The 25,624-nt window shown below is 38.5% G+C and overlaps 3 protein-coding genes across 5 annotated transcripts; 1 reads left to right on the plus strand and 2 right to left on the minus strand.

Moving 5' to 3' along the window:
- Window positions 1–2,830: 2,830 nt before the first annotated feature.
- Window positions 2,831–4,163, minus strand: LOC129729414 (uncharacterized). The gene is made up of 4 exons (XM_055687972.1): window positions 3,959–4,163; window positions 3,765–3,895; window positions 3,119–3,709; window positions 2,831–3,063 (listed from the first exon to the last, which is right to left on the minus strand). Exons 1-4 carry the CDS (start codon window positions 4,020–4,022, stop codon window positions 2,854–2,856), a joined length of 996 nt encoding a protein of 331 aa, XP_055543947.1. The 5' UTR covers window positions 4,023–4,163; the 3' UTR covers window positions 2,831–2,853.
- A 2,183-nt stretch (window positions 4,164–6,346) lies between these two features.
- LOC129729410 (protein pelota) lies at window positions 6,347–25,518 on the plus strand. The gene is made up of 7 exons (XM_055687966.1): window positions 6,347–6,606; window positions 6,661–6,904; window positions 6,967–7,374; window positions 7,494–7,563; window positions 7,632–7,824; window positions 24,743–24,849; window positions 24,929–25,518. The coding sequence occupies exons 1-7, from the start codon at window positions 6,566–6,568 to the stop codon at window positions 25,024–25,026; spliced, it is 1,161 nt and encodes a 386-aa protein (XP_055543941.1). The 5' UTR covers window positions 6,347–6,565; the 3' UTR covers window positions 25,027–25,518.
- On the minus strand, window positions 7,840–12,881 carry LOC129729417 (uncharacterized). Of its 3 annotated transcripts, none has more exons than XM_055687975.1 (3): window positions 12,687–12,881; window positions 9,743–10,804; window positions 7,840–8,024 (listed from the first exon to the last, which is right to left on the minus strand). In XM_055687975.1, the coding sequence occupies exons 2-3, from the start codon at window positions 10,456–10,458 to the stop codon at window positions 7,895–7,897; spliced, it is 846 nt and encodes a 281-aa protein (XP_055543950.1). In that variant the 5' UTR covers window positions 10,459–10,804; window positions 12,687–12,881; the 3' UTR covers window positions 7,840–7,894. The 3 variants fall into 3 exon arrangements, with proteins under 3 accessions (XP_055543950.1, XP_055543951.1, XP_055543952.1); XM_055687976.1 differs by lacking the exon at window positions 12,687–12,881 and adding an exon at window positions 11,416–12,677; XM_055687977.1 differs by lacking the exon at window positions 12,687–12,881 and adding an exon at window positions 11,390–12,677.
- Window positions 25,519–25,624: the final 106 nt, after the last annotated feature.

Below are 25,624 nucleotides of genomic sequence, written 5' to 3' on the forward strand. Positions count from 1 at the left end.
CTTTTTCTTCTATTTCTGTAAACTTATTTACTAACGCTTCAACTAATTTTTTTATACCTACATCTTTTATATCCACTTTTCTGAGCATTCCAGCAACAAAGATATTACTCAACCTTGCCGCATATTCTTCCGGTATCGACGGGAAATTGATATAGATTCCACATACTGAATGTCTATTGTTATGCGAGCTTTGAGTGTCATTTACTTCAAATTCGTCAGCATAAAGCCATATCGGAATTGTAGTGTGATTCGCATATTTTTGTTTAATTCCCTGCCATACTGAACCATTAACAAAATTTTCAATTGAAAGTGATTTTTCTAAATTTATCTGATTATTCATCACTCGTTCAAAAATATCATCGGTTTGAAAAAATGCTTTTATCTGGCTTGCAATAGGCATGAGTATTGAATAATTTTTATCATCATTCAATTCGATCTCCAAGTCTTTAATAGAAGATACTTGTTGCTTGTTATCATCAACAGTTACAATCGATGGTAATTCTAAACCTGTTGTTGAACTTAAATACTTAAACAACTTATAATCTGAATTAATTGTTTGGAAAAATGATTTCATTTTATTTACAGTTGCTTTAAAGAAAAACTCATTTTCTGAATCTGGTAAAGTTACATTCAAAGTACTTATGTGATCTGATAATTCTGATAATAAATTGGATACCTGGTGTTGTACTGTGATAACATCTTTTCTCGTGAAATTATTTTTCGTGTGTAAACTCATCGTAAAATTAAGAGCGGATTTCTCGACCATGTCTAAGTAAAGGTTGTGCGTTCCTATTTCAGGATTATCGAGTATGAGTCTAGGTTTTTTCATTGGCGCTGAATCTATATCACTTTGCAAAATCGTCGATGCGATACATTCTGTGTGTGCTGGTTTATGACTATTCAAATACATGACCTTTGGATGGTTAATTATATGTTTTTTAAACGGATAATATTTTGAAAAAATCTGTCGGCATGTTCCTACTGTGCATTTGTATCGAAATTCTATGGGTACTGCATGGTATTCTCTCAGATGCGTGAGATATTCACTCGGTACGGTAAATTTAGTTTTACAGTTAATCAGCATACATGAAATTATTTTGGTGGTTCTGATAAAATCGTTGAAGATTGTGTTTTACTCAAAAAGGTGCGTAGTCTAATAATGCTGGCGTATGATTCACGCTGCGGAATACCGTATATATCACTACTGATAAAATGCCACACCAATTTGGAAAGTCTTGAGAAAGGTATTCCCAAAACTGCCGTGAATTTAATTAATACATCAGTTGCCCTGGCTGCCGAAGAAAGCTCGTAGCGCAAATTTCCATACTGCATAAAGAAACGACCGCCGAGATTCTCCAATCCAGTTCCTAAGAACACCAGTTTTGGCACGATTGGCAGACCGCGTTCGGTATACCCGGCGTAAACGTTTTCAGTATTACGTGAAATGTCCTGTTCGTCCTTTGCGAAAATGATTGTGTCTTCTTGTGCAACACAGATGGTTGGTTTGAATATGACACCAGCTGATATGGGTACTAGAACTGTATTTAACAATAATAGAAAAGCACACACTCTGGTATCTAGAAATAAACGAAAAAGGTGTGTTAATACATTGGATATGTCAACTGAAAGCCACCGAAAAGAATGTTATTCAAGAATAAAAAATTCGTATTTTTTGCTTCTAATATATTTTTTAAGCTGCAAAACTATAACACAAGAATCATTGGGCGAACGGCTCACTAGCCGTTCAAATGAACCGGTTCTTAGAAAAGAGCGCAAAAACAAATAGCTTACGAAAAAGAACCACGGTTCTTTGAGCGCTCCAGAACTGATGGTTCGCGCGAACCCGAAGTTCGTGAATCGTTGCGAACCATGAGCCGTTCATATGAGTCGGTTCGGAACGGTGAGTGAGCGGATCAGAGCCGCTTTTGCAAAAGAGCCGTTTCGCCCACCCCTAAAACGGTGTATATGAAACCAACGAATCTGCCCCTCTTTTCTATAAAAACAAACTCTATAACACAAATAAACAAAATAGAAATAAAGTGGCAGCAAACGCTTTGGTGGTAATCGTGGTAATGCATCCAAATTGACTTCAGTTGTAAATCAAAAAGGTAGATTACAGACTATGAAGATACCTACATGTTGGCGTAATTATTTAAATAATATAAAAATTGCACAGGTAATTTGTTATTCGTATTCTTTTAGGAATTCAGTTTCGGCAGCGACCGTCAGATTATCAGACAGGCTTGAATCATAACTGAAACCTTGTCGAAAAAGGTTATGATATATATACAAATTCATCTCGGATCTCATCAATCAACCAATATAGGTGAATGCATAAATATTCTTTTCTATTATCAAATTGTTAGGCATATTGTTATGCATATTATCAACATTACAAAAAAAGTATAACTCAAAGAATAGCAGTGAGTTTAATTTTTGAGCTAATATTTGTTTAGAAACATTGAAATATAGGAAACAATAGTACTGAACATTTAGTTTTAACAAATTTTCATTAATTATGCAAGTGACGTACCTTCGCATGGGCTATAAAGATGTTTAATTAACCCAGCTGCTGATGGATCCACCGATTTTAACTCAAAGAAAGCAGATATATCCTTACTGATTGTTTTAAGTATGCCTAAAGCATTAGGCGAGTCTGGGAAAAGTTTCACGAAATCTTGATCAATCTGAAAAACTATAATAAATTATCCATATTTTGGTACCCTAAAAGTGAACTAACCAATTGATACCCAAATGTATTTCTATATTGTTGAAAGTCCTGTAACAGTCGATGTGTCTATTTCTTATCTTGCATTAAATGCTGCCGATGACAGAAACTTGCTGCCCACCTATCTAACACAGCGGTTCTTGATTTAGCATGAGCCATTGAGTCGCTTCGTTGATTGAACTGCTAACAGTAGTCGATATTGGTTCAAATTTTTTTGCATGCTGTTCTTCCCTCATATCATTTTTTCTTTTTCTTTGGCGCAAATTACCAATCTTATTCGCGATTTTGCCGCCAGCGTTTTTGCGGTCCCCTCCTCGTGGTATGTAGTAGTTTTCCTGCAAGTGTTTCTTTTTCAAAGCCTAATTCCCTTATTATATTAGTTTAAGTTACCTGTTTTTCTTTGTTGAATAAAGTAACGACGGCAAGGCTATAGTTCTGTAAGTCATCAGAGGTTAACTTTTTATTCAACTTAAGATGGTATTTAGCTATAATTCCCGCCAGCTGTAGTTGCTTGGCCTCCGATAGCTCTCCCACACTCGCTCGTTGCACAATCTCTTTTCCAGTTTCACTGTCTGCTAGCAGCTTCAAAAAAACCTTAGGACTGAATATTTGTCTAACCGTTGTTTCGGTGCTGTATGTATTTGACGCTTCATGTTCAAATCCCAGAAATTCAATCACGGGGCATGTTGGTGTTAAACAACTTGTTTGGCATTCTTCATTTATAAAACATGCCGACTCTGATACCTCTAGTTTCGAAATACATTCAGTTTCTTGCGTGTATTTTTCTAGCTGCTTCGAAGAATTTGCGACAATATTTGACCCCTGTTGTAATACTTCGATTGCTATCGGAATATTTTTGTGATTTATTCCGTTTGTTTCCTCTGCTACGGACAAATCACAGAAGTCGGTTTCTGCGCCTGGCAATACAGGTAAAGCTTCTAATGTTTGGTTACTTTGCAACAACTTGAGAATTGATGATCTCTGAAAAATATATATTTAATTCCTTAAAGTTTGAAAATTGTTTATAAAACCTTACATTTCGCTGTCTCCAGGCATCTATTTTATCAAAAATATTCCTGCAGCACCAATCGATCCCAGTCGACTCAAGACAACTTTGAAATTGCTCAAAATTAAGTTTTATCAGATCGGAAAGTCCGAGATCGCAATCTGAGAATAAAAATGATATAAAAATGAATGGAAAATTCCACCTTCATTTTCAATATACGTTACCGTTCATCAAAATATTTATTAAATCCTTCGGTAGTTCCAAATCGGAAATCAATTTATCGGCCATATTGAATTTTTGATTTTTCACATAGGAAATTCACGTAAGCTTTATTCTTCTTCTTTTCTCAACTGTCAGTGCACGTTGAAAGTACATGATGAAAACGTAGTTCTCGTGAGATGTTTTCGTGGAAACCATATACATCACATAAATCACGAGAAATGATGAGTAATGGGGAAGTATGGGAAAATTCATGTAACTGTTAAGGGAAAATTATTTTGAGTGATGTGTTAGTGCCACTAGTTGTGGAAAATATTTATAAATAGCAGTTTTGTTTGCAATGCTATGTTTTTAGCAGCTGGACAAAAATTCAGTTGAACACTCATTATATGTTTTAAACTTGTTTCTGAATAAATTTTCTCATTCGTGATCAGAATTCGGAAGAAGGCGCTAAATATAATTGACCAAAAATGGTGAAAAAGTGATAAAAGTCGAAGCAACGAGATGCGATGATTTACAGGTTGAAAGAAACAAAAGCAACTTTACACAGGTTTACACGTTTACTAGTGTGCGTAGGTGAAAAGTCACTTATCTCTATAGAGATAAGTGACTTTTCACCTACGCATACTAGTAAACGTGTAAACCCGTGTAAAGTTGCTTTTGTTTCCTCCAAACTGTAAATCATCGCATCTCGTTGCTTCGACTTTTATCACTTTTTAACATTTCTGGTGGATTATGTTCAGCAGCTTCTCCCGATTTCTGATCACGAATGAAAAAAAAATTCAGAAACAAGTTTAAAACACATAATGAGTGTTCAACTGAATATTTGTCCAGCTGCTAAAAACATAGCATTGCAAACAAAACAGCTATTTGTAAATATTTTCGTCGGGTTAGTAACGAAAGGCTGAAACTCAAAAGGCTGAAACCCGAAAGGCTGAAACTCGAAAGGCTGAAAAGTATGTTTCATAACGAAAGGCTGAATGCACAAAAGGCTGAAACCACAAAAGGCTGAATAAACGAAAGGCTGAAACATGAAAGGCTGAAACTTTTGTAACTTGAATCATAATCGTTGAAAAATTCGGACACATGGATAACAAACCTTTATAAGGTGACAGAGTTCAATGTTTGAGTATTAACTGGTTTGTGCAATGGAAAATTAATTTTCGGCAACATTTGAATCTATACACACTTGACTCTTGTACACGTTTCCTAGATGATTCAGGGCGAGACGGCCGAAGGCCGCGAGTGTGCGCCGGCGACCCGCCGTCGGAAGCGCCGGCCACTGCGGGGGGGGGCAGCCCCCCCGCAGAAATCACCTCTGTATAGGTTCGTTCGTTTTCCTAGGTCTATGGACTCGTAGGGGTGATCCCCTAGTTTAGTCCGAACGAGCGATAGCGAGTAAGGACAGCATACATCTCGGACAATCAAGTCGGCCGTAGGCCGCGAGTGTTCTTTTAGAAATGAACTTTGTGAATTTCAGCCTTATGATTTTTCAGCTTTTCGTGATTCAGCCTTTCGTGTTTTCAGCCTTTCGTGTTTTCAGCCTTATGTAGTTTTCAGCCTTATGTAGTTTTCAGCCTTTCGTGATTTCAGCCTTTCGAATTTCAGCCTTTCGTGTTTCAGCCTTTTGAGTTTCAGCCTTTCGTAGTAGACCCATTTTCCTCAATCGTTACTATTGAACGTTATTGCTCCAAAATTTATTTTTCGTTACTATTGAACGTTATTGCTCCAAAAAGGCAAATTCATACAATAAAGTTAGTTGATCTGGCACATTGGAATTGTTGGATTTAGAACAGAAACGTAAAAAAGGATATTGCATTACTCATGCCTTTTAAGTCAAGTTGAAAGTTCAGTAATATAGTCATATGAATTAATTGGTATTAATAGAATTGAATATGTGATTTGTGGATGGATTCAGAAAGTTTTGCCCCAATAGAGATAAGTGACTTTTCACCTACGCACACTAGTAAACGTATAAACCCGTGTAAAGTTGCTTTTGTTTCTTTCAATCTGTAAATCATCGCATCTCGTTGCTTCGACTTTTATCACTTTTTCACCATTTTTGGTCAATTATATTTAGCGCCTTCTTCCGAATTCTGATCACGAATGAGAAAACTTATTCAGAAACAAGTTTAAAACATATAATGAGTGTTCAACTGAATTTTTGTCCAGCTGCTAAAACATAGCATTGCAAACAAAACTGCTATTTATAAATATTTTCCAAAACTAGTGGCACTAACACATTCGTACGAAAAAAGCTCTATAACAAGTAACTTTTTTTGTCTTGCCGAAACCGCCTCAGGAAAGTTACCTGGCACTCCTGGTGAGGAATGCCGGCTTCGAGTGTGTTTTGACAGCTTTCGTCGATTTTGTAAGCATAAAAACAAATCCACCAACAACGTTCTTTCTTTGGCACCTTGTTTTTTTTGCAGTAATGCGCTGCCGTTGTCACTGCTTGCAAATTTAAAATAGTTTTTAACTCGTAACTCACGGTAAAATGAGGCAATTTCATTGGATAGTGCATGCACGAGCTAATTACTTAATGTGACTAAAAAGATCTCAGTAAAATTTGTATTGTGTAGTGAAAAGTAGCAGTGAAACTGTGAGTAAAAATGAAACTGGTTTACAAAAACATGGACAAGACCGGCGAAGGGTAAGGTTCTAAAACATACTAGCACACGTAGCTGACAGCAGTATACCGTTCTAGGAGCGTCACGCTTGTCCCGGAGGAACCTGAGGATATGTGGCATGCTTACAACTTGATCGCTGAAGGTGACCAAGTTCGAAGCGGTACTATCCGAAAGGTTCAAAATGAAACCGCCACCGGGTCTTCAACTAGTAGTAGAGTTCGTACCACGTTGACCATCAGCGTAGAAACTATCGACTTTGACACCCAGGCACAAGTTTTACGCCTCAAAGGACGTAATATCGAAGAAAACCAGTTCGTAAAGGTATTTGAAAGTTTCACTGTATTAAGTTTGAAATATTAACTAGTTTCGTTTGCTTTACCCAGATGGGTGCTTACCATACGCTGGATCTAGAGTTGAATCGCAAGTTCACTCTCACCAAACCGGAGTGGGATTCCGTTGCCTTGGATCGCGTCGAGATGGCATGCGATGTAACTCAGAGTGCGGATGTTGCGGCCGTTATCATGCAGGATGGTTTGGCGCACGTATGCCTAATTACCGCCAGCATGACTCTAGTCCGCAGCAAAATTGATGTGTCGATTCCTCGTAAGCGCAAGAACAATGTTCAGCAGCACGAGAAGGGGTTGGCTAAATTTTACGATTCGCTGATCCAAAGCATACTTCGTCATGTGAACTTCGATATCGTTAAGTGTGTGCTTCTGGCTTCGCCCGGTTTCGTCAAGGATCAATTCTACGAGTACATGTTCCAGCAGGCCGTAAAGACTGACAACAAGGTAAGACGTGATCTCCCAGACGGGTTTGTCCTAACAAGAAGGCCAAACTAATTGGGCGAAAAAGCGATTGTTTGTTTTGAAGAAATAGTTCAATTTTTGCTTTTTTCGATCTATTACAGGTGTTACTAGACAATAAAAGTAAATTTATGTTGGTCCATTCGTCCTCCGGGTTTAAACACTCTCTAAAAGGTAGCGTCCATTATTTCCTAACTTTCTGTTGGTATTCACCAGCCCCGTTTCCTTTTTTCATTCCACAGAGGTGCTACAGGATCCGGCAGTTGTGGCAAAAATGTCCGACACCAAGGCGGCCGGGGAAGTTAAAGCACTGGAACAATTCTACACCATGCTACAGTGCGAACCGGCCAAAGCGTTCTACGGTAAAAAACACGTGACCAAAGCGGCCGAAGCGCAGGCTATCGAAACGCTGATGATATCGGATAATCTGTTTCGGTAAGTCAAACAAGTAGGCAGTAGTTTTTTTTTTGCTCAGATATTTATTAACTTGTGCAATGGAGTGTTTCTAAATCTGCAACGGTGGAAGCACAAACTGATCCAAACGGTTATAACCGAACACTGAACGATCGTACTGTCGCTGATAATTCAACCGATTGTCGGACATCGGTGCGGCAGTTACTGTTCGGGCCGTAAACCTGAGGGGAGAAAAAAAGAAGAGAAAAAAAATCTTTAATTGATGCCAATTTATTGCAGTATGTATACAGTGGTAGTCATTGAACATCGTAATCAGTGCAGAAATCGCGGGATATACTAAAAGTAGCAAACGATATGCTATCTACAGTTTAGTAAGAGTGGTGTAATTAACGGAGTCGGGTATTGGTAACAGAAGCATGTGGTTACAAAAACGAATCTGGTGGAGCGATTTTTATTGATGATTAGAAACCGGCTTGATAAACATATTTAACTAATTTTTCTCAGTATAACGTTGCATCATCTTTCAGTAACTTATTTAAATTTCATGTTATTCAGACCAGGCAATATATATTTTTCGTTTATACCTTATTATACCTTTAAATTTTGGTGATGGAATTAAACTTAATGCTGATGTCTATACTGTATGCTTTGGTGGACAAAGTCGTAAATATATACCAAAATTGCTTTTTATGATTGTCCCAAATTAGTTGATTGCCGATTAATTTTTGCCGTCTATTTTCAAAAGCGTATACAATTCAACACCCCATAATTGTTGCAACGAAAATTAACGTTACGCTCGCTGCTCCGCCCCCTCAGAAGCTAAAAAGCAAGCATACACCACGTGTGCGCAAAACCCCACTGATCATCGATCGCCACATTCGCGTCAATCACCGGCTAATTATGCCTGTAGCGAAATTGATTATGATGCAGCTATCAATTGGTTGGTCGAACACGCCCGGGTCGAATTATTATTAGCGCTAAATGAGTGAGACAATAAAGCTTAGCAGACACGAACAGACTGCGCTATCGCTTGCATCCACTCGAAACCAGCGAAAATGAACGAATCTCGTAACATAATATGTCTCTACAAGGGGCACTAGAAACTCGGAAGCTACGCTGAGTTTGGTAGTGAAAGTGACTTAGCGATAGATGTTTACGCCCTCAGAAGGTAGTTCAACTCTTGAAATGATTGAATGAGCAGAAATGTATTTGTATCATTGTACATGAAAATTTAATTAAGAGTAATTGCTTCCATGTCAGTTGACGCTCTTCGTCAGATATTGATAAGAACCAGTCTTATCAGAATGCAAATACTTTCAAACAAGGTTCGGTCTATATCATAACTAGACAGTTCACGTTATCTTAATTCGGCAATGCACGAAAGTGGGTAGGGTTCCAATATATGCCTAAATTTACTTCAGTTATCGAACTACACTTCTATCATAAATTCGTACAACATGTAAATCATTCTTAATTGGGGAAGTCACCCGACTGAATATGCCCTAATTGAATCAAAAGCTTCGGGTGGAATTAATGGAGCAGCACGGCGACTACATTACCTTATATCGCAGCGTGAATAATGCGTGGATGCGATACGATACATTGCGATACCGGTGTAGATGGTAATGATCGAATGATGTGCGGAGATCAGAGCAATTCAGGCCCAGACAGACTGATTGATTGCACGTGGCTCTGCGTTGAAACAAAGGCAAACTAGCTGTTGAAGGGAATGGAATGCGTCGCTACTACTAAGGCTTAGCGGTAAGTGAGAGCGGCGATGCGAAACTGTGTTAGTCTCTGCGCAGTGGCATGTTAGAGCAATACCAACTTACTTTGGAAATAAAATGAATGTAAATTTAAAAAAATGCTTCGAATACTTTACTTCTGTAATACAATCACACTGTTTAATGATTTCATCATAAATCCCCTGATTACTCACCGGCATTGTCTCATCAGGTTGCGATTGACAGTCGACGATGTTGCCCCGTCTGCATTCGTTCGCTGTCGGTCGCCGAGAAGCATTGATGATCGATACTGATTGGTGACACCATTAAGTCTAATGCTAGTGCTACTGCTATCTGTTGGGATACTGCTGGTGGTTGATGGTCTAGTGGCTCTACAAGTGTAGTTATAATTTCTACCGGGCTCCACTGGAATTGACGACGAGTTGACGCGAACTCTTCGATTGTCCAACCGCGCGTCATAATTTCGCGACGACGTTTGTGACGCAATCGAACCTCTCCAGTTGTTCAATACTGATGATGTTGATGATGAGTGCGAGCAAACCAAGCAAACAGACACCGCTGGCGGGGACGTTGCGTGTGCCGAACAGCTGTTGCTGCTACTACTATTACTACTGTTAATACCACTAGTGGATGAACTTGATTTATTGCCTGATCGGCTTCTTATCGCTATATCACTTTCGGTTTTACTGCTGCGGAAACCGTGCACTACGGCCAGGGTACTGTTTCGAACTGTTATGTTGTATAAACATTTTTTCAGCTTGATTGGATCGGTCGCCGGTACAATGCTACTGTTGTGGCTAACACTCATTTTTCTTTGCAGCGAGTGTTCAAATTTTCCCACCAACCGTGGGATTCCGTCACCTTTAATAAAATAATCCGGCTGTCTGCAGCTGAGTTCAACGCTCGTCATCACTTCGAACTGTCGTGAATTTACCTTTTCTTTCTTCGGGCGGAGTACATATAGAGCAAGCTCCCCAGTAGGCCCTCAGTGCAAGATATTTTTTCTGCTGCCGAGCTGCCTCATGTGGTTTCTTTTCTTTTCGCGCCTCGATAATTTCAAGGTGCTCCGCTGAAGATTACTACTTTTTTCTGTAAGAGTGCTCCAGTGCTTTTTTTTCTTCGTATGTGTAACGAACTATCTTCTAGCTGGAGTTCATCACCACGACCATTTTTGGATTTACGTTTCAACGTTATTCTTTACGGTATGTTATGAGGCGGGTAAGGGTGTACTCAACGCTGAATTTTCGGAACTATCGCTGTTATGAAAAGATAAAATACTGATCAGTAATAGAAGGTAATTAAAAACAGACCTTAACTGCAAGTGGAATATTTTTTCTGTATACTGTTGAACTATAAGAAAAGGCATATACGCCCAAAAAGTAGATTGGATGTCATTCATAAAAACTCGACACGCAGAGCTACAGTCATTTGAAATGCCGAAATTCACGCATACTATTAATTTTTAAAAAAGAAATGTATTTCATAGAGCTAACTGTTTGCACTTTCAACAAAATTCTGGGCATTGTCATCTCCAAACAATCTGGATGTGGCCACGATACCAAATTTGCAACCAGTGCAAATGAAACCATTTTCGAGCTAACGCACGAATAATGAAAAGTGGAGCTTATTGTTTCAAATGTTTATTACCAAGTAACCAACCTGGCAGTTATTTGGCACGGTTTTATTTTCCGCGAAGCCATTGTTGGATGTCGTCAGCAGTAGAGTACTGGACAATTACAATTTAGCTCAGATCCGCTGGTAATATTGTGTGAGTTTAAGAACATAACCACAGCTCAGTTCCACTGGTATTATATTGTTAGAGTGAAGGAATGTAATGTTACCTGCTCGATTTATATTGAAAACCTACATTTGGCTGATCGACGTGGGCTCACAATAACTTCTTGATTGTCCAAAAAAAAAAAAAAAAGAACTCTGCTCTACTGATTTGTATAGTGTTTACATTCACTGTCTAAGGGAACGACTGCGTGAAACAAGATAAACTCGTTTAGCTTGCAACATTTTTTCCGCTCCCGCGTCTACATCGCTTCCATGCGTTTGATTGTCCGTTCACAGTTCACCCACCCGCATCCTGGTCGAGCTGAACGAGAACAACAGCGGAAAGTACGTACGTGAAACAAGAAAAGACCGGCCGCTTGGCCTTTGCGGCCACGCTTTTTTACGCTTTCCACAAACGGAGCCGGTTTTTCTTGATGTCGGATGATTTACATGCTTTTTAACACTTCTCAATCGCAACCAGTTAGTGGTACCTAGAGTATCGATGGTCGGAAGTTTTGTAACCCTGGATAATACTTATTAATACGTGGTAATCAGTAACTCGAAATACCATTGCCACTATGGTTACCCTTCGACCCAAAAAAGGATATGCAAATTGCAAAATAAGCGTGTAATCACGCACCTTAATTCCATGAACGCAGCGAGTCATTGTGTGGATGTCGTAAACAATATTAACTGTTCGATTTATTGTGTTGTTAAATTGTCAAAAAATGTACACATTTCTTGTCAACAGCGCTTGCATATCATTTTGTTTGAACTTTCTTTTTTTAATTATCATGTTTCTCTGCGTAACATAGAAGAAACTCAAATCAGGCCGCGTGCTTGTTCGCTTGAAAAAGACACTGTCTCTCGATCTGTCCGTCCGGAGATCTTTCGTTGGAATTTTTATTTCAGCATGATTTCGCTTAACGACCTGCTTGCAATCGCACCCAATCGTGCCTCCCCAGAGACAGCGCAGCAACAGTTCCTCCTCTTCTAGACCGTGTCGCCAAGTGCTCGCTTTTTGTATTTTAATTCGATACTATCTTGTTTATTGGACTGCCCCACTATAGTTTATATAACATGCAACGATCAACACACTCTACCAACGTCGAAGCTATGTCGCTTGAATACGCGATTTTTTTCCGTCGTTAATTCAGGTGCTGACTGTTTTCAGATTTGCATGGACGACACTTTTTGTCTTGTATTCGACGATGAATTCGACGGTGTCTGCGTTGGAGCTCTGTTGTTGCTTGTCAGATTTTCCACCCTCTATCGAGAGCAAATTTGTAGGATGATAATTGATCTTTTAAAATTCGACTATACAACCATTCAACCGTATTGTAGCATAAACGTTCAACGTACCCCCAGCTCGATGTTCCTATAAAATTCGTTCGTCGGTTTTGTGAATGTGGTGTACTGCTCCGACTTTCTAAACGCGCGCGCGGATCACTTTCTAGGGTTTAATCTTCGAATCAATTCACGACAGCGACGGTACATAGGTACAGCAGGCGAAGCTTGGCATTCGACTGATTGACTGAATGACTGACTGACTTAGTTGGAGTAGCTCCTGCCTAACCGGCTTTGTGCATTTCTCTGAGTAGCAAACCTCGCACGCTTTGACTCTCCCCAGTTTTTTTTTCTTGAGAAGCAGTGCTGGCAGTTTTTGATGTCTATTAAAACGTGTACATCATTTTATTGCTTTTGTGATGAGTGAAATAATCATGTTAAGCTCCAGTGCGTCTTGAACTGTCCTACAGGTCAGACGTTTTTTCGGTTGCTTGTGGACTGGTCTTTGACTGCCTATAGCTTCAAAGTTTGTGTTTTGTCAGTGTGTCTTTTAAAGACTACCTGAAAGTTATTTCCCATCAGTCTTTCTCAAGACTACCTACTTTTGAATTTAACATTTGTTTTAACTTTTTTCGTACCACCTGAAATGGCTGGACGGAAAAAGAAACCTCGCATCGCTGCGGGGAGGAAAAGAGAGGCATCTCTTTCTGACACTTCGAGTGTCTGTAGTGACAAGGTCTCACCAACGATCAAACCGTTGATGAGATCAAACTTACTTTAACAGAATTACTAGCCCCTACCCAAGTAATTCTAATGAAACAAAAATCACGAGGCGAAAACAGTCAGAGAACTGGAATTTCCCTTGTTAATTATTTAATTCATTTTAACCGCAATGAGGTTAACAACTTAAAATTTTTTGAAAAAGCACATGCTTTGTATAATGTGCGTGTAAAGTGGGAAATTTATAGGAAGTATGGCGGAGGTGAAAAGCATATCACCCAATGCCGTACTTGCCAACGTTATGGCCATGGTTCCAAATTCTGTAACATGGACCAAAAATGTCTTAATTGTGGAGACTCTTCTCACAAAAAGGACACATGTCCTGTGAAAGAGAGTAAAAATTTTCGCTGTGCGAATTGTAACGGCAACCATATGTCAAATTTTTATCAATGCCCAGTCCGTTTAGCAATTGTTAAGGCAAGGCAAGGTAAACAAAATTCAATTTCTCAATTAAAACCAACTTCAAAACAAAATTCTCCAAGCGTACCAGTGACGCATAGTTTACCTACTCCTTTGCATACCCGTTTAACTTATGCACAGGTTACAGGTAGTTCGAACATTATACCGCCTAGTGTTGGTAGTTCGAAAATGACCGTTAATATGGGTAAGCAAAACACGCTAGAAAATAATTGTACACCTATCACTCCAGCTAATATTGCTACCGAAAATATTTTTTCTAATGTCAACTGCCTGGGGCCTATTACGGCAGGTAAACTTTCTTTTTTGCAACAGGCAATGTTCGATCTTATGAACGCCATGTTGCAGGCAAAATCAATGTTTGAAGCCATTCAAATAGGCACAAATTTTACTATTAAAATTGTTTCTAATTTAAAATTTAGCAATGATTTTAAATAAAACAATTAAAATATTAAATTGGAATGCTCGCTCATTGAAGGCCAATGAGAATGAGCTTTTTAATTTTTTAACAGTAAATAATGTGTATATTGTAATTATTACTGAAACATTTTTGAAACCTAACATAAAATTAAAATATGATCCCAATTACGTGGTTCATAGATATGATAGGATTCAGGGTTCCGGCGGTGGAGTTGCAATTGTTATTCATCGCCGAATCAAACATCGTGCTCTTCCCCATCTTTAGACGAAAGTTATTGAAACTTTGGGAATTGAAGTTCAAACTGAACTTGGGATTTTATTTATTGCCGCAGCATATTTACCATTTCAATGCACACACGAGCTCAAATATTATTTTAAAGGTGATTTACAAAAACTCACCAGAAATCGTTCGAAATTTTTCATAATCGGCGATTTTAACGCTAAACATCGTTCATGGAATAATTCTCAAAGTAATTCCAATGGAAAAATTTTATTCAATGATTGTTCTTCAGGATACTATTCTATTTTGTCTCCGAATAGTCCTACATGCTTTTCTTCTGTAAGAAACCCTTCAACAATTGATTTGGTGCTAACAGATCAAAGTCATGTGTGTAGTGATTTGATCACACATGCTGACTTTGATTCTGACCATCTTCCAATAACTTTTTCTTTATCACATGAATCAGTTTTAAACCCTATGAGCTCTGTTTTTAATTATAACAAGGCTTATTGGGAAAGATACAAAACTCATATTGAGAGAAATTTCAATAATGAGCTTGATTTGCAAAACGAAGTGAATATTGATTCCGCTTTGGACGCATTAAAATGTGCAATTGTTGATGCCAGGAATTATTCTGTTCCAAAGGCTCAAGTGAAATTCGATTCATCAATAATTGACGAAAATCTTCAACTTCTAATTCGTTTGAAAATTGTCCGCAGACGTCAATATCAACGTTCTCGTGACCCTGTTTTTAAAACTATTTATAAAGATTTACAGAAAGAGATTAAACATAGATTTACTCTTCTGAGAAATCAAAATTTTGAGACTAAAGTTGAAAAATTGAAACCATATTCAAAACCATTTTGGAAGCTGTCGAAGATTCTTAAGAAACCTTCAAAGCCTATTCCAGTTTTAAAAGATGGTGAACGTTTTCTTGTATCCAATGAACAAAAGGCTCAAAGACTTGCTCAGCAGTTTGAGAGTGTTCATAACTCAAATTTGAATTTTGTGAGTCCAATTGAAAATTAAGTCACACGTCAATTTGATTTAATTTCTTCCCAGAATTTTTTACCTGCAGAAATAATTGAAACTAACTTAAATGAGATTAAATCAATTATTAAAAATTTCAAAAATATGAAAGCACCTGGTGACGATGGAATCTTTAATATACTAATCAAACATCTCCCTGAGAGCACAATGGAATTTTTAGTAAAAATTTTCAATTGCTGCTTCAAAATTGCATATTTTCCCAAATTATGGAAAAATGCAAAAATTACTCCAATTTTAAAGCCGGATAAGAACCCAGCTGAAGTTTCAAGTTACCGACCAATCAGTTTGCTTTCTTCAATAAGTAAACTGTTTGAGAGAATTATTCTTAACAGAATGATGTCACACATCAACGAAAATTCAATTTTTGCAAATGAACAGTTTGGATTTCGCCATGGGCATTCCACTACTCATCAATTGCTCAGAGTTACTAATATGATACGAGCTAACAAATCTGAAGGTTATTCCACTGGAGCTGCTCTTTTAGACATAGAAAAAGCATTCGACAGTGTTTGGCATAAAGGTTTGATTGCGAAATTGCAAACTTTTAATTTTCCGATTTTCCTTATCAAAATTTTAAAAAATTATCTTACTGATCGAACTCTGCAGGTTGTCTATCAAAATTCAAAATCTGATAGATTTCCTGTCAGAGCAGGTGTACCTCAAGGTTCAGTCTTGGGGCCAGTCCTGTACAACATATTCACTTCAGATATTCCTGATTTGCCTCCAGGATGCACAAAGTCATTGTTCTGCGATGACACAAGCATTTCCGTAAAAGGAAAAAGCCTTCGTGTCATACGCAGTCGATTGCAGAAAAGTTTAGATATTTTTTCTTCCTACTTGCAAAAGTGGAAAATCTCTCCCAATGCTTCTAAAACTCAAATGATAATTTTTCCGCATAAGCCTAGGGCGTCTTTCCTCAAGCCAAACAATAATCACGTTGTCAAGATGAATGGGGTTATTTTAAGTTGGTCCGACAAGGTTAAGTACTTGGGACTAATTTATGATAAAAAACTTATTTTCAAAGAGCACATTGAGAGTATACAAGCCAAGTGCATCAAATATACGAGATGTTTATATCCTCTCATTAACAGGAATTCTAAACTTTGTTTAAAGAACAAACTTTTAATTTACAAACAAATTTTTAGACCAGCAATGCTTTATGCTGTACCGATCTGGTCAAGTTGCTGTTCAACAAGGAAGAAAACGCTCCAAAGGATTCAGAATAAAATTCTGAAAATGATTTTGAAGCGTCCTCCTTGGTTTGGTACACTCGAATTACATAGACTTACTGGTGTTGAACCATTAGAAGCTATGTCAAATAAAATTATTAACAATTTTCGACAAAAATCGTTGCAATCCTCAATTGCTACGATAAGCTCTCTTTATAGCCAATAAGTTAGCAATTAAGTTAGTTGTAAGTTTACTTCCCCTTTTCTGACAAGTAGGTTTAAATCCCTACGAACGATAAGTCCTAATTGCGAAAGCAAACAAATCCTAATAATGAAATAACAGTGTTGAGAAGTCACCATTTGTGATTGGACACACATATTCATTATTTACTAATATTTATCATAAATACTTAAGCTACTAACAAATCCCCCCTTAAAAAAAAAAAAAAAAAAAAAAAAATCATGTTAAGCAGATTGATTGAATTTGTATGTTCTGGTGATGAGAATTGATATGAATGCTATAATAAATATAGTAAGAATGTACATAAAATGCGTTGAAGGGTAAAAAATCACAGGAAGGTTGTATGCAAAGCCACGACCGCAATTTTGAAGTAGAATACTTTTACAAGAAAGATAACCTGGCTGCTTGCGTGTCAGTCATTTTTTCTAGTAAATAAACGTTGACCGTTCATTGGCAGTATTGTAATTTCTTTTTGTTTGGTATTTTGAATGAAGTTCATTGAATATTTTTAAATTTTGTGCAAATAAGAAGTTGAAGTGCTGCCGAATTGTAATATGCACATTAAATACGACATCATTAAACGGGAACGGAACAGAGGCTACGGTTATGCAGAACGCGAATGACGGCGCGATGTGATTCGCCTTACCGTGGTGAAATGTACAGCTCTTTTTAAGGCGAAGTAGAGCTATACATTTCAACACATTTCATCTTGCCGAATCGCATCGCGCCGTTATTTGCGTTCTGCATAACCGTAGACAAACACTAAGCGACGCACGTAACACGTAATAATAGTCAGAGTATGCATGTAGATGAAGACCGTGCTTGGGAAAGCAATCGTATAACGACCAATCAGAGGTCGAATTTTGTGTTTTGACAAGGCTTAAGGATTTTCAATAGTACAATAGTTTGAATAATAAAATTGCAATTTCATGCATCTGGTAGGAATCTTAGAAGATTTTCTAATCGATTGCTGCAAAAACGAAGGAAATCCATCAAAAACTAACCGATTTATTAGCATTTGAAATTGGACATATTTCTCACTTTTTTCAGTTTTAGATTTTTATTTCACATCCCTATGTAGCCGAACTTCCTGAGAGAAGTATTCTACTTCAAAAAAGTGTCTGTCGGTTAGAAATATTGTCATCTGAACATCTGGAATAAATTTTCCATTTTTATTTAGTTAACAGTAAAAACCAGTTTTCGATTTCTTTCTTGTGATGATATCGCCGGTGAACGGGTTTTGCCTAGAGCTCAAATTGGATAAAAATTAAAGATTATAACTTTTTAACCATTCAACTATTTTTAATCTTTGGGGCATTGTTTTTGCTTTTGCCGACTAGTGTGTTTTCCTGAAGAATAATTTCAGATATCATTTCAAATGCGCCAGCGTGGGACTCTAAACAGCTCTGTTAAGGTGGTCCTCCGGCGAGACTGGGGGTTGATGCAGGCCCTACAAGTTACCCGTAAAAACAATTAACGTGGCCAGTCCTCACCTAGGAAGTAATGATGACGATAAGGACGCTTTTGACGCGCAGCTGGAACGTGCATACGATGACTGCCCAAAACATAACGTCAAAATCGCTATCGGAGATCTCAACGCTCAGGTTGGTCAGAATGAGGAATTCAGACCGGTTATTCAGTGCACATCGGCTCACGAACGAAAACGGCCTTCGACTCATTAACTTCGTCGCCTCTATGGTTCACTAAGTACATGCAAAACCTTGAGGCAGCGTTGCCGGATAAGGGAGAGCTTACCGAAGCTCCTCTGGAGGACTGCTGGAGTACTGTGAAAGCAGCCATTAACAACGCTGCGGAAGGTGCTGTAGTGCGTCGAGAGGTGTATCGACGTATTGGCTGGTTCGAAAAAGAGTGTCAAACGATTCTAGACGAGAGAGAATGCAGCGCGGGCATTGATGCTGCATCAGAGGACCCGTCATTACGTCAGTCGATACAAACAGAAACGAAGAAAGCAGACCCATCTTTTCCGGGACAAAAAGCGCCGCTTGAAGAGCTGGAATATGAGGAAATGGAGCAGATGTATCGTTCTCAAGAAACACGTAGATTCTACAAGAAAGTAAAACCAGCCGCGAGCTGAGATGTGTTGGGATAAAGATGAGATGTGTTGTAGGAATCTTGACAAATGAATGTGAGGTGATCGACAGGTAAAAGCAACTTTACACTAAACTTCTGAATGGCGCAGTGGCAGAGGGCCAAGACGGCAGGAGGGACGACTTCGTCAGGGATGAGAGAGAATAAACCAACCCCCCCTCCCCACGATAAGTTAAGTTAAGGATGCTATCAAGCAGCTCAAGAACAACAAAACAGTTGGAGCCGGATAGATTGGCTTCCTGTCTGCATCAAGAATGTGAGAGCTGTGAAATATGAGAACTACTCGATTAAGGCCACGGATTGATGACGCATAGTGTTGTGCTAGCACGGGGTATCCAGCGCGATAGGGCTCGTATGGGCAGTAGTGTAGTGATCAACGGAGAGGAGTTCGAGGTGGTTGTGTGCCTCGGATCATTGGTGACGTCAAACAACAACTGCGGCAGAAAAATTCGCAGACGTATTGCAGCTGGAAGTCGTGCCTCCTACGGCCTTCACAAGACGTTGAGGTCTGGCATATTTCGCCCTCGTACCAAGTGCTTACATGGTGCAACGCTCATAAGACCGGTAGTCATCTATGGACACGAAACATGGATAATGTTCGAGGACATGTAAGCACTAGCCGTTTTCAAAAGACGTGTGCTTAGAACCATCTTCGGCGGAGTATGTGAGGATGGCGTATGGAGGCGAAGACTCCATACGCAACTCTTCGGCAAGCAACAATAATCCCACAAAAATAGTGTTCGTTTCCAATTCGACCGAAACAATATCGATAACGAATTCTCTCCACTAATCTAGTTGATCGAGACCGCATTAGCCACCCAGGCTAGCGTGCGATATTGTTGTTGTTGTTCGAATTCGACCGAGCTAGGTGGTTGGGTTGCGTTGCCGTAACACTGTGACGCAGGTGAAATCCTGAGGGATTTTTCACAAGGAGAGTAAAACCTGTATTACACTTTTAAACCAATGGTCAAAAATTTGACCTTTTGACTAATGGTCAAATTTATTTGACATCAAGTTTGTTTTTTGCCCGTATATGCCACATGTAAAAATTGGAGAGTGACAAACAATAATCTTTGACCGTCAAAAAGTGACAAATATTTGACGCTTGGTCAAAGAGCGTAATACAGCCTTAAGTAACCCCTCTTGTATGCCAGAACCTTGCCGTTGAGTAAAAATAGACAAATCCGCAGCCAAATTAGTATTTTCAACGCAGCAGCCGTTTTTTTTTTCAATTATCAAGCCAAAAAAAGTTGACAAACCCGCGTGCAATTTGGCTAATGTGTATGCTTTGAGAAGTATCGAAGACCACCACTTATGGCCGTTTTATTGTAAATTAAATAATTATGACGAAAACAATAAATCCATAGTGAATTCAAAATCCACTTACTTATTATATTTCATAAAATCTGAAAAAACGTGAACCTTTTCTTCAATATTCTTTTTCAATGAGAGAGCTGGGTAGCATGTTTAACCCACATCCCTGTCACGAACGTCATCCCCATACATTTCGCTTGAAGCCGTTTTTCTCTGGCTCGCTGGCTCGATTATACGTCAAAAGGCTGTCAGTGCTTGCGAAACAGCCGATTAAGCACCGTCCATGCGAGATCAACTGTTGCTGCAAATGGTGTGAAGAAATGCAGAAAGCGAAAAACGATTGTTTTGTCTTGAACGTTTTATGGATTTTGTGCAGGATATGAATAGTCACGTTCAAACATGTTTCAACACGTTCCGGATAGCCCTACATTCAATGTAGTTAGAAGCACGCAAAACAATCCGCACAGTAACACATGCGGCGCAATGAACGGAGCTTATGACCATATTTTCAACAGTAGCGCCATCATCATCGGCGGCGGCTTCAGGAAACTGTTGCCATGACATCGGTCTGGTTTAACCCTCTAGCGCCCAAGTTAATTTCTAAACGGGCCTCGGTAAAATCACTATGAATCATTATAAACACTTTTTAAGTACATATTGAAGCTTTTCAAAACTTCGACTGAAGCCCGCCAAATGGCGGTATTGGGAACTAGAGGGTTAAGAATGTGAATATTCATAACAGAAAAAAACAGTCACGATTTCAACTCATAGGATCATTAACATTGAAAAAAATCTTGTCGCAGCAAATATTCTTTGTAAAAAAGTAGAAGGTTATATCTGACACACAACCGCATTATTGACGTAGGACTACTCCGAGTAATCGTTCATTGACACACAACACAGTGAGCAAGAGGAAAGAAAACTAGAATTACCACATCTTTGATTTTTACATGCTCAAATCATTGATGGCTATTAGTGTTTTAAAATCGTTCCTGGGGGTTCTGACGAGCAGTGGCAAGCCGTCATAAATCAAAACTTAAATTGAATTCATTTGTCCCGCCGCAGATTGCTTGAGATAATTTCTCATTGCGTGTGATTGCGGGAACATATGCAGCTAAGGAAATGAAAGAAAAATTAAACCGGGCGGAGCTTATCAGTTGCCAGTGTGCGAGTATAAAACGAAAAGAACCGTCCGCGCGTTCAGTCATTTCGCATTTTGAGCTAGACCTGTGCGCGTCGCGGTCGCAGCATTTCTGTTTGCAGTTAGCGGACTCCCGATGTTCCTGTTTGCACAACTTTAACACGCAGTTCACAAACAGTCTTTTTCAAGACTTTTATTAAATTTATAAAGAAAGTTAATTCAATTTTACTCAACGATGGGAATTTCGAGCCCAGTGAATGGACAGTGAATAATAACAGGTTCGTTTTGCTTCAGAAACGGTGCGCTAGCTTGTTTTAACGGGCAGCATTACTGTTGTAATGTAAGAGCAAAATCGAATTCCATGGCGGTCGCAGCATTTCTGTTTCCAGTTAGCGGACTCCCGATGTTCCTGTTTGCACAACTTTAACACGCAGTTCACAAACAGTCTTTTTCAAGACTTTTATTAAATTTATAAAGAAAGTTAATTCAATTTTATTTCAAGACTTTTATTAAATTTATAAAGAAAGTTAATTTAATTTTACTCAACGATGGGAATTTCGAGCCCAGTTAATGGACAGTGAATAATAACAGGTTCGTTTTGCTTCAGAAACGGTGCGCTAGCTTGTTTCAACCGGCAGCAATACTGTTGTAATGTAAGATCAAAATCGAATTCCATGGCAATTAGTGTTTTAAAATCGTTTCTGGGGGTTCTGACGAGCAGTGGCAAGCCGTCATAAATCAAAACTTAAATTGAATTCATTTGTCCTGCCGCAGATTGCTTGAGATAATTTCTCATTGCGTGTGATTGCGGGAACATATGCAGCTAAGGAAATGAAAGAAAAATTAAACCGGGCGGAGCTTATCAGTTGCCAGTGTGCGAGTATAAAAGGAAAAGAACCGTCCGCGCGTTCAGTCATTTCGCATTTTGAGCTAGACCTGTGCGCGTCGCGGTCGCAGCATTTCTGTTTGGAGCTAGTGGAACGCTGGATGTTCCTGTTCGGATTAGACAACGAACTCTAATCATTAGACTGATTCTAGCGCTAACACTGGAGACGGAGAAAAATAGTTGTGATGATGCACGCTGGGACAACTATGCTTGGAAGGGCAGTACTTGTAGTAAACAAATTTGCTGCAGCGAAGGAATCTGCCGAAGCCCAGCACACAACTTTATCAAGCAGTTCAGAAACAGTCTTTTTCAAGACTTTTGAAAAATGTATAAGAATAGTTAATTCAATTTCATCCAACCAAGGATATTCATACTTTTTCGAAGCTGTATTTTAAATGGAATAGTTGTTCAAAATGTCCGAAAGCGTAACAAAAAATCAATCACGACGTGGCATTTCAAGAATCAATTTTACGTTTACATGCGCCATGGTTTGTGTCTACTCATGAAGTCTGTGCCAGGCATGCGCGCACGTGATTGGTTCATTGTAGGGGAAATTCGATCTTGAAAGTTTTCACTAATTTTCACTGTTGAACAATTAAGTAATAATGATCACTGCAGTATCACAAAAATGTCCATCATTTTATCAATCCAACGACATATTGATCATTGTAATCCATCAGGTGGTTACACAAGTATTACCGTTTGAAATCTTTCATTCCGGCGTTACACCTTGGTTTTTAGTTTTCTCAGAATGTATCTCAATATAGTGCGGTTAGACGTAGTCCTACGTCAAAAGCAAAAATTCGATGCAATATGCAATATAGTGGGGTTGTTTGGGTTGGTCACAATCAAGAGAAACTGTTTTCTAGATTTTGGTAAAAATGGCAGATTAGCCCATCCTTCAATTAATTGATCACCACAAAATAGATACGATTAGAAGGTGAAAACTTTACGTCAAAACGAACTGATCAATTTAATCTGGCACCTCGTGTGCTCGCCTGACGAGTATAATGTTCTCTCAAAAACTCAACGCTTAATCCACTTTTCTGTATTCTCTATCCCCTCATGCGTTCGCTGCTAACCGGTCTGCGATCAGCGATCGGAGTTTTAATAAGCAGCACATCGCAGCCTCAATCAAAACATTCTCACTCTCGTTGCACACTTTGACTCCGCTGATTAAATCGAACTGCGCGGTCTGTTTTTGTTTACCAACACCCCACATATAAAGCATCTCCGCAGACACTGTGATATTTTGGGACTAAATTCTAGTAAGCCATATGCAGGTACTTATAACTGCCATGGCAAGATTCAGGCGCTGGTGAAAGCTAGCCGGGTGTCTTTAAAGTATGCTGCGTAACATCCTCGCTGTCATAAAATCAGAATCTATTTTCATGTTGCCTCGTCTCAGCGTGAAACGAATTCAATTCGAGTTTTATGTTTACGCACCGCCTGTGTACAGCAACATCAGAACGATGTTTTCGTGGTCTATTTTTAGGATATAAATATATTATTGGTCAGTCATTTGTATATGAAGCAAAAAACAAAATTTTGGTGAATATTTATACGAGGTCAATTTCCGAATTGCAAATTACGTTATGGAAAATAGTACCGTTTTGAAAGACCACTCTAACACAGTACCAAAGTGGAGGAAAATAGTAGAATCAATAAGAAAACAGTGCAGAATAAGCTTCTTGACGGTTGTGCTCATTAGTAGCGATTACTTCCACCATTAGTCATTATTGATAAAGTGCTGCATTGTGCACATTAAGTGCGGCGGAATGCTTGTAATTAACATTTAACGATTGTTTCACCTTTTCATATGTCCAATAGTAGCACTTTAGCCACCTGGAAAGATTCGATTGTAAGTCACTTTTCCAGACCATTTACTCCAACATTGACCGATTCTGACAGCTCTGAAATATGACTTTTCCTCGTTGCATAAATTTAAAATGCAAACACATACGTGGATTAAAAATTAAATGTTTTTAGTTGTGAATTTATTATTTATTCAACTTTACGATATTAGTGCTTAAAAGAATTCACAGCGCTTCAACTAGCCAAAAAAAAAAAATCAAACAAGCAGCTGCCCTTTTTTACGAACGGATTGAACCAGAATTTTCCGAACTTTTCGCCGCTCTGTTTCTTGTAGTAAACGAAAATTGTGTAAACACAGGAAAATGCTATAAATAAAAACGCATGCTGCGACCAAACGAGAAAACGTGATTCTTCACATGCTGCCAGTTTGGTGCATGTGGGGCAAGTTAGGGCAGCTCAGGTCGAAACAGTGGAAATAGAGAAAATAATTTCATTTGTTTGTAATTACGCTTGTAGGGCCACAGAACAATTCATTTAAATTATAGCTTCCAACTTTACATCCTGTTTAGCTGCCAAGATGTAGCAACCCGGAAGCAATACGTTCAGCTCGTGGATTCGGTGCGCGATTCTGGTGGCGAGGTTAAAATATTTTCAAGCATGCACGTGTCTGGCGAACGTAAGAAAACCCAAAATTGGTTTTTAAAGCAGAACAAAAACTGACTAACGAATCTTTTTTGCTTTTGGATAAATTTCAGAACTTGCGCAGCTAACGGGAGTTGCCGCTATTCTACGTTTTCCCATGCCGGAATTAGAAGACAGCGAAGACGAGCAAAGTGATTCGGATTCGGATTGAGATGTTGAATCGAAACTGAAAAAAAAATCATGTTGTTACAACTCAGCGTTGCAATCGATATTATTGTGTAAACACAACACTTAAAATTATTTTAATGTATATTTAGTACCACACGCAGAATAGAATTGTTGCAAAACGTTTCGCAGCAAATACAAAGTTAAATATTTTAGGTACTGATGCAAATTACCGATCATAACAAAAATACGTATTATTTAATTTGCATTTGTCGTACAATCAAATGCCAACAACTCTGTTCTTTGCATACTCTATGGTATTTACATAGTTAAAACAAATTTCAATATCAGTTTACCACACGTAAATTACAATTACCGTTTTACTAATGTTCTGGTCGCTTATCAATCGTGGAATTATATGTTACGTGTGGACTGAGTGCTGTGCAAGATAGACTCAAAATGTCCTACTAAATTTGTTTATTGTATATACGTTATGTTCTATTTTTTGTAAGACAGGATCGTCAAAACATAAACTGGATTGGAATTAGTTTTACACCTTTATAATATCACATTCCTTATTGTTTATTATTTTTTTCCTAAACAAAACTTAAGCCAAATAATAATTTATTAGGTACGTTTCTCAA

Source organism: Wyeomyia smithii, chromosome 3 (assembly GCF_029784165.1).
Source record: "Wyeomyia smithii strain HCP4-BCI-WySm-NY-G18 chromosome 3, ASM2978416v1, whole genome shotgun sequence".
NCBI lineage: Eukaryota > Metazoa > Arthropoda > Insecta > Diptera > Culicidae > Wyeomyia > Wyeomyia smithii.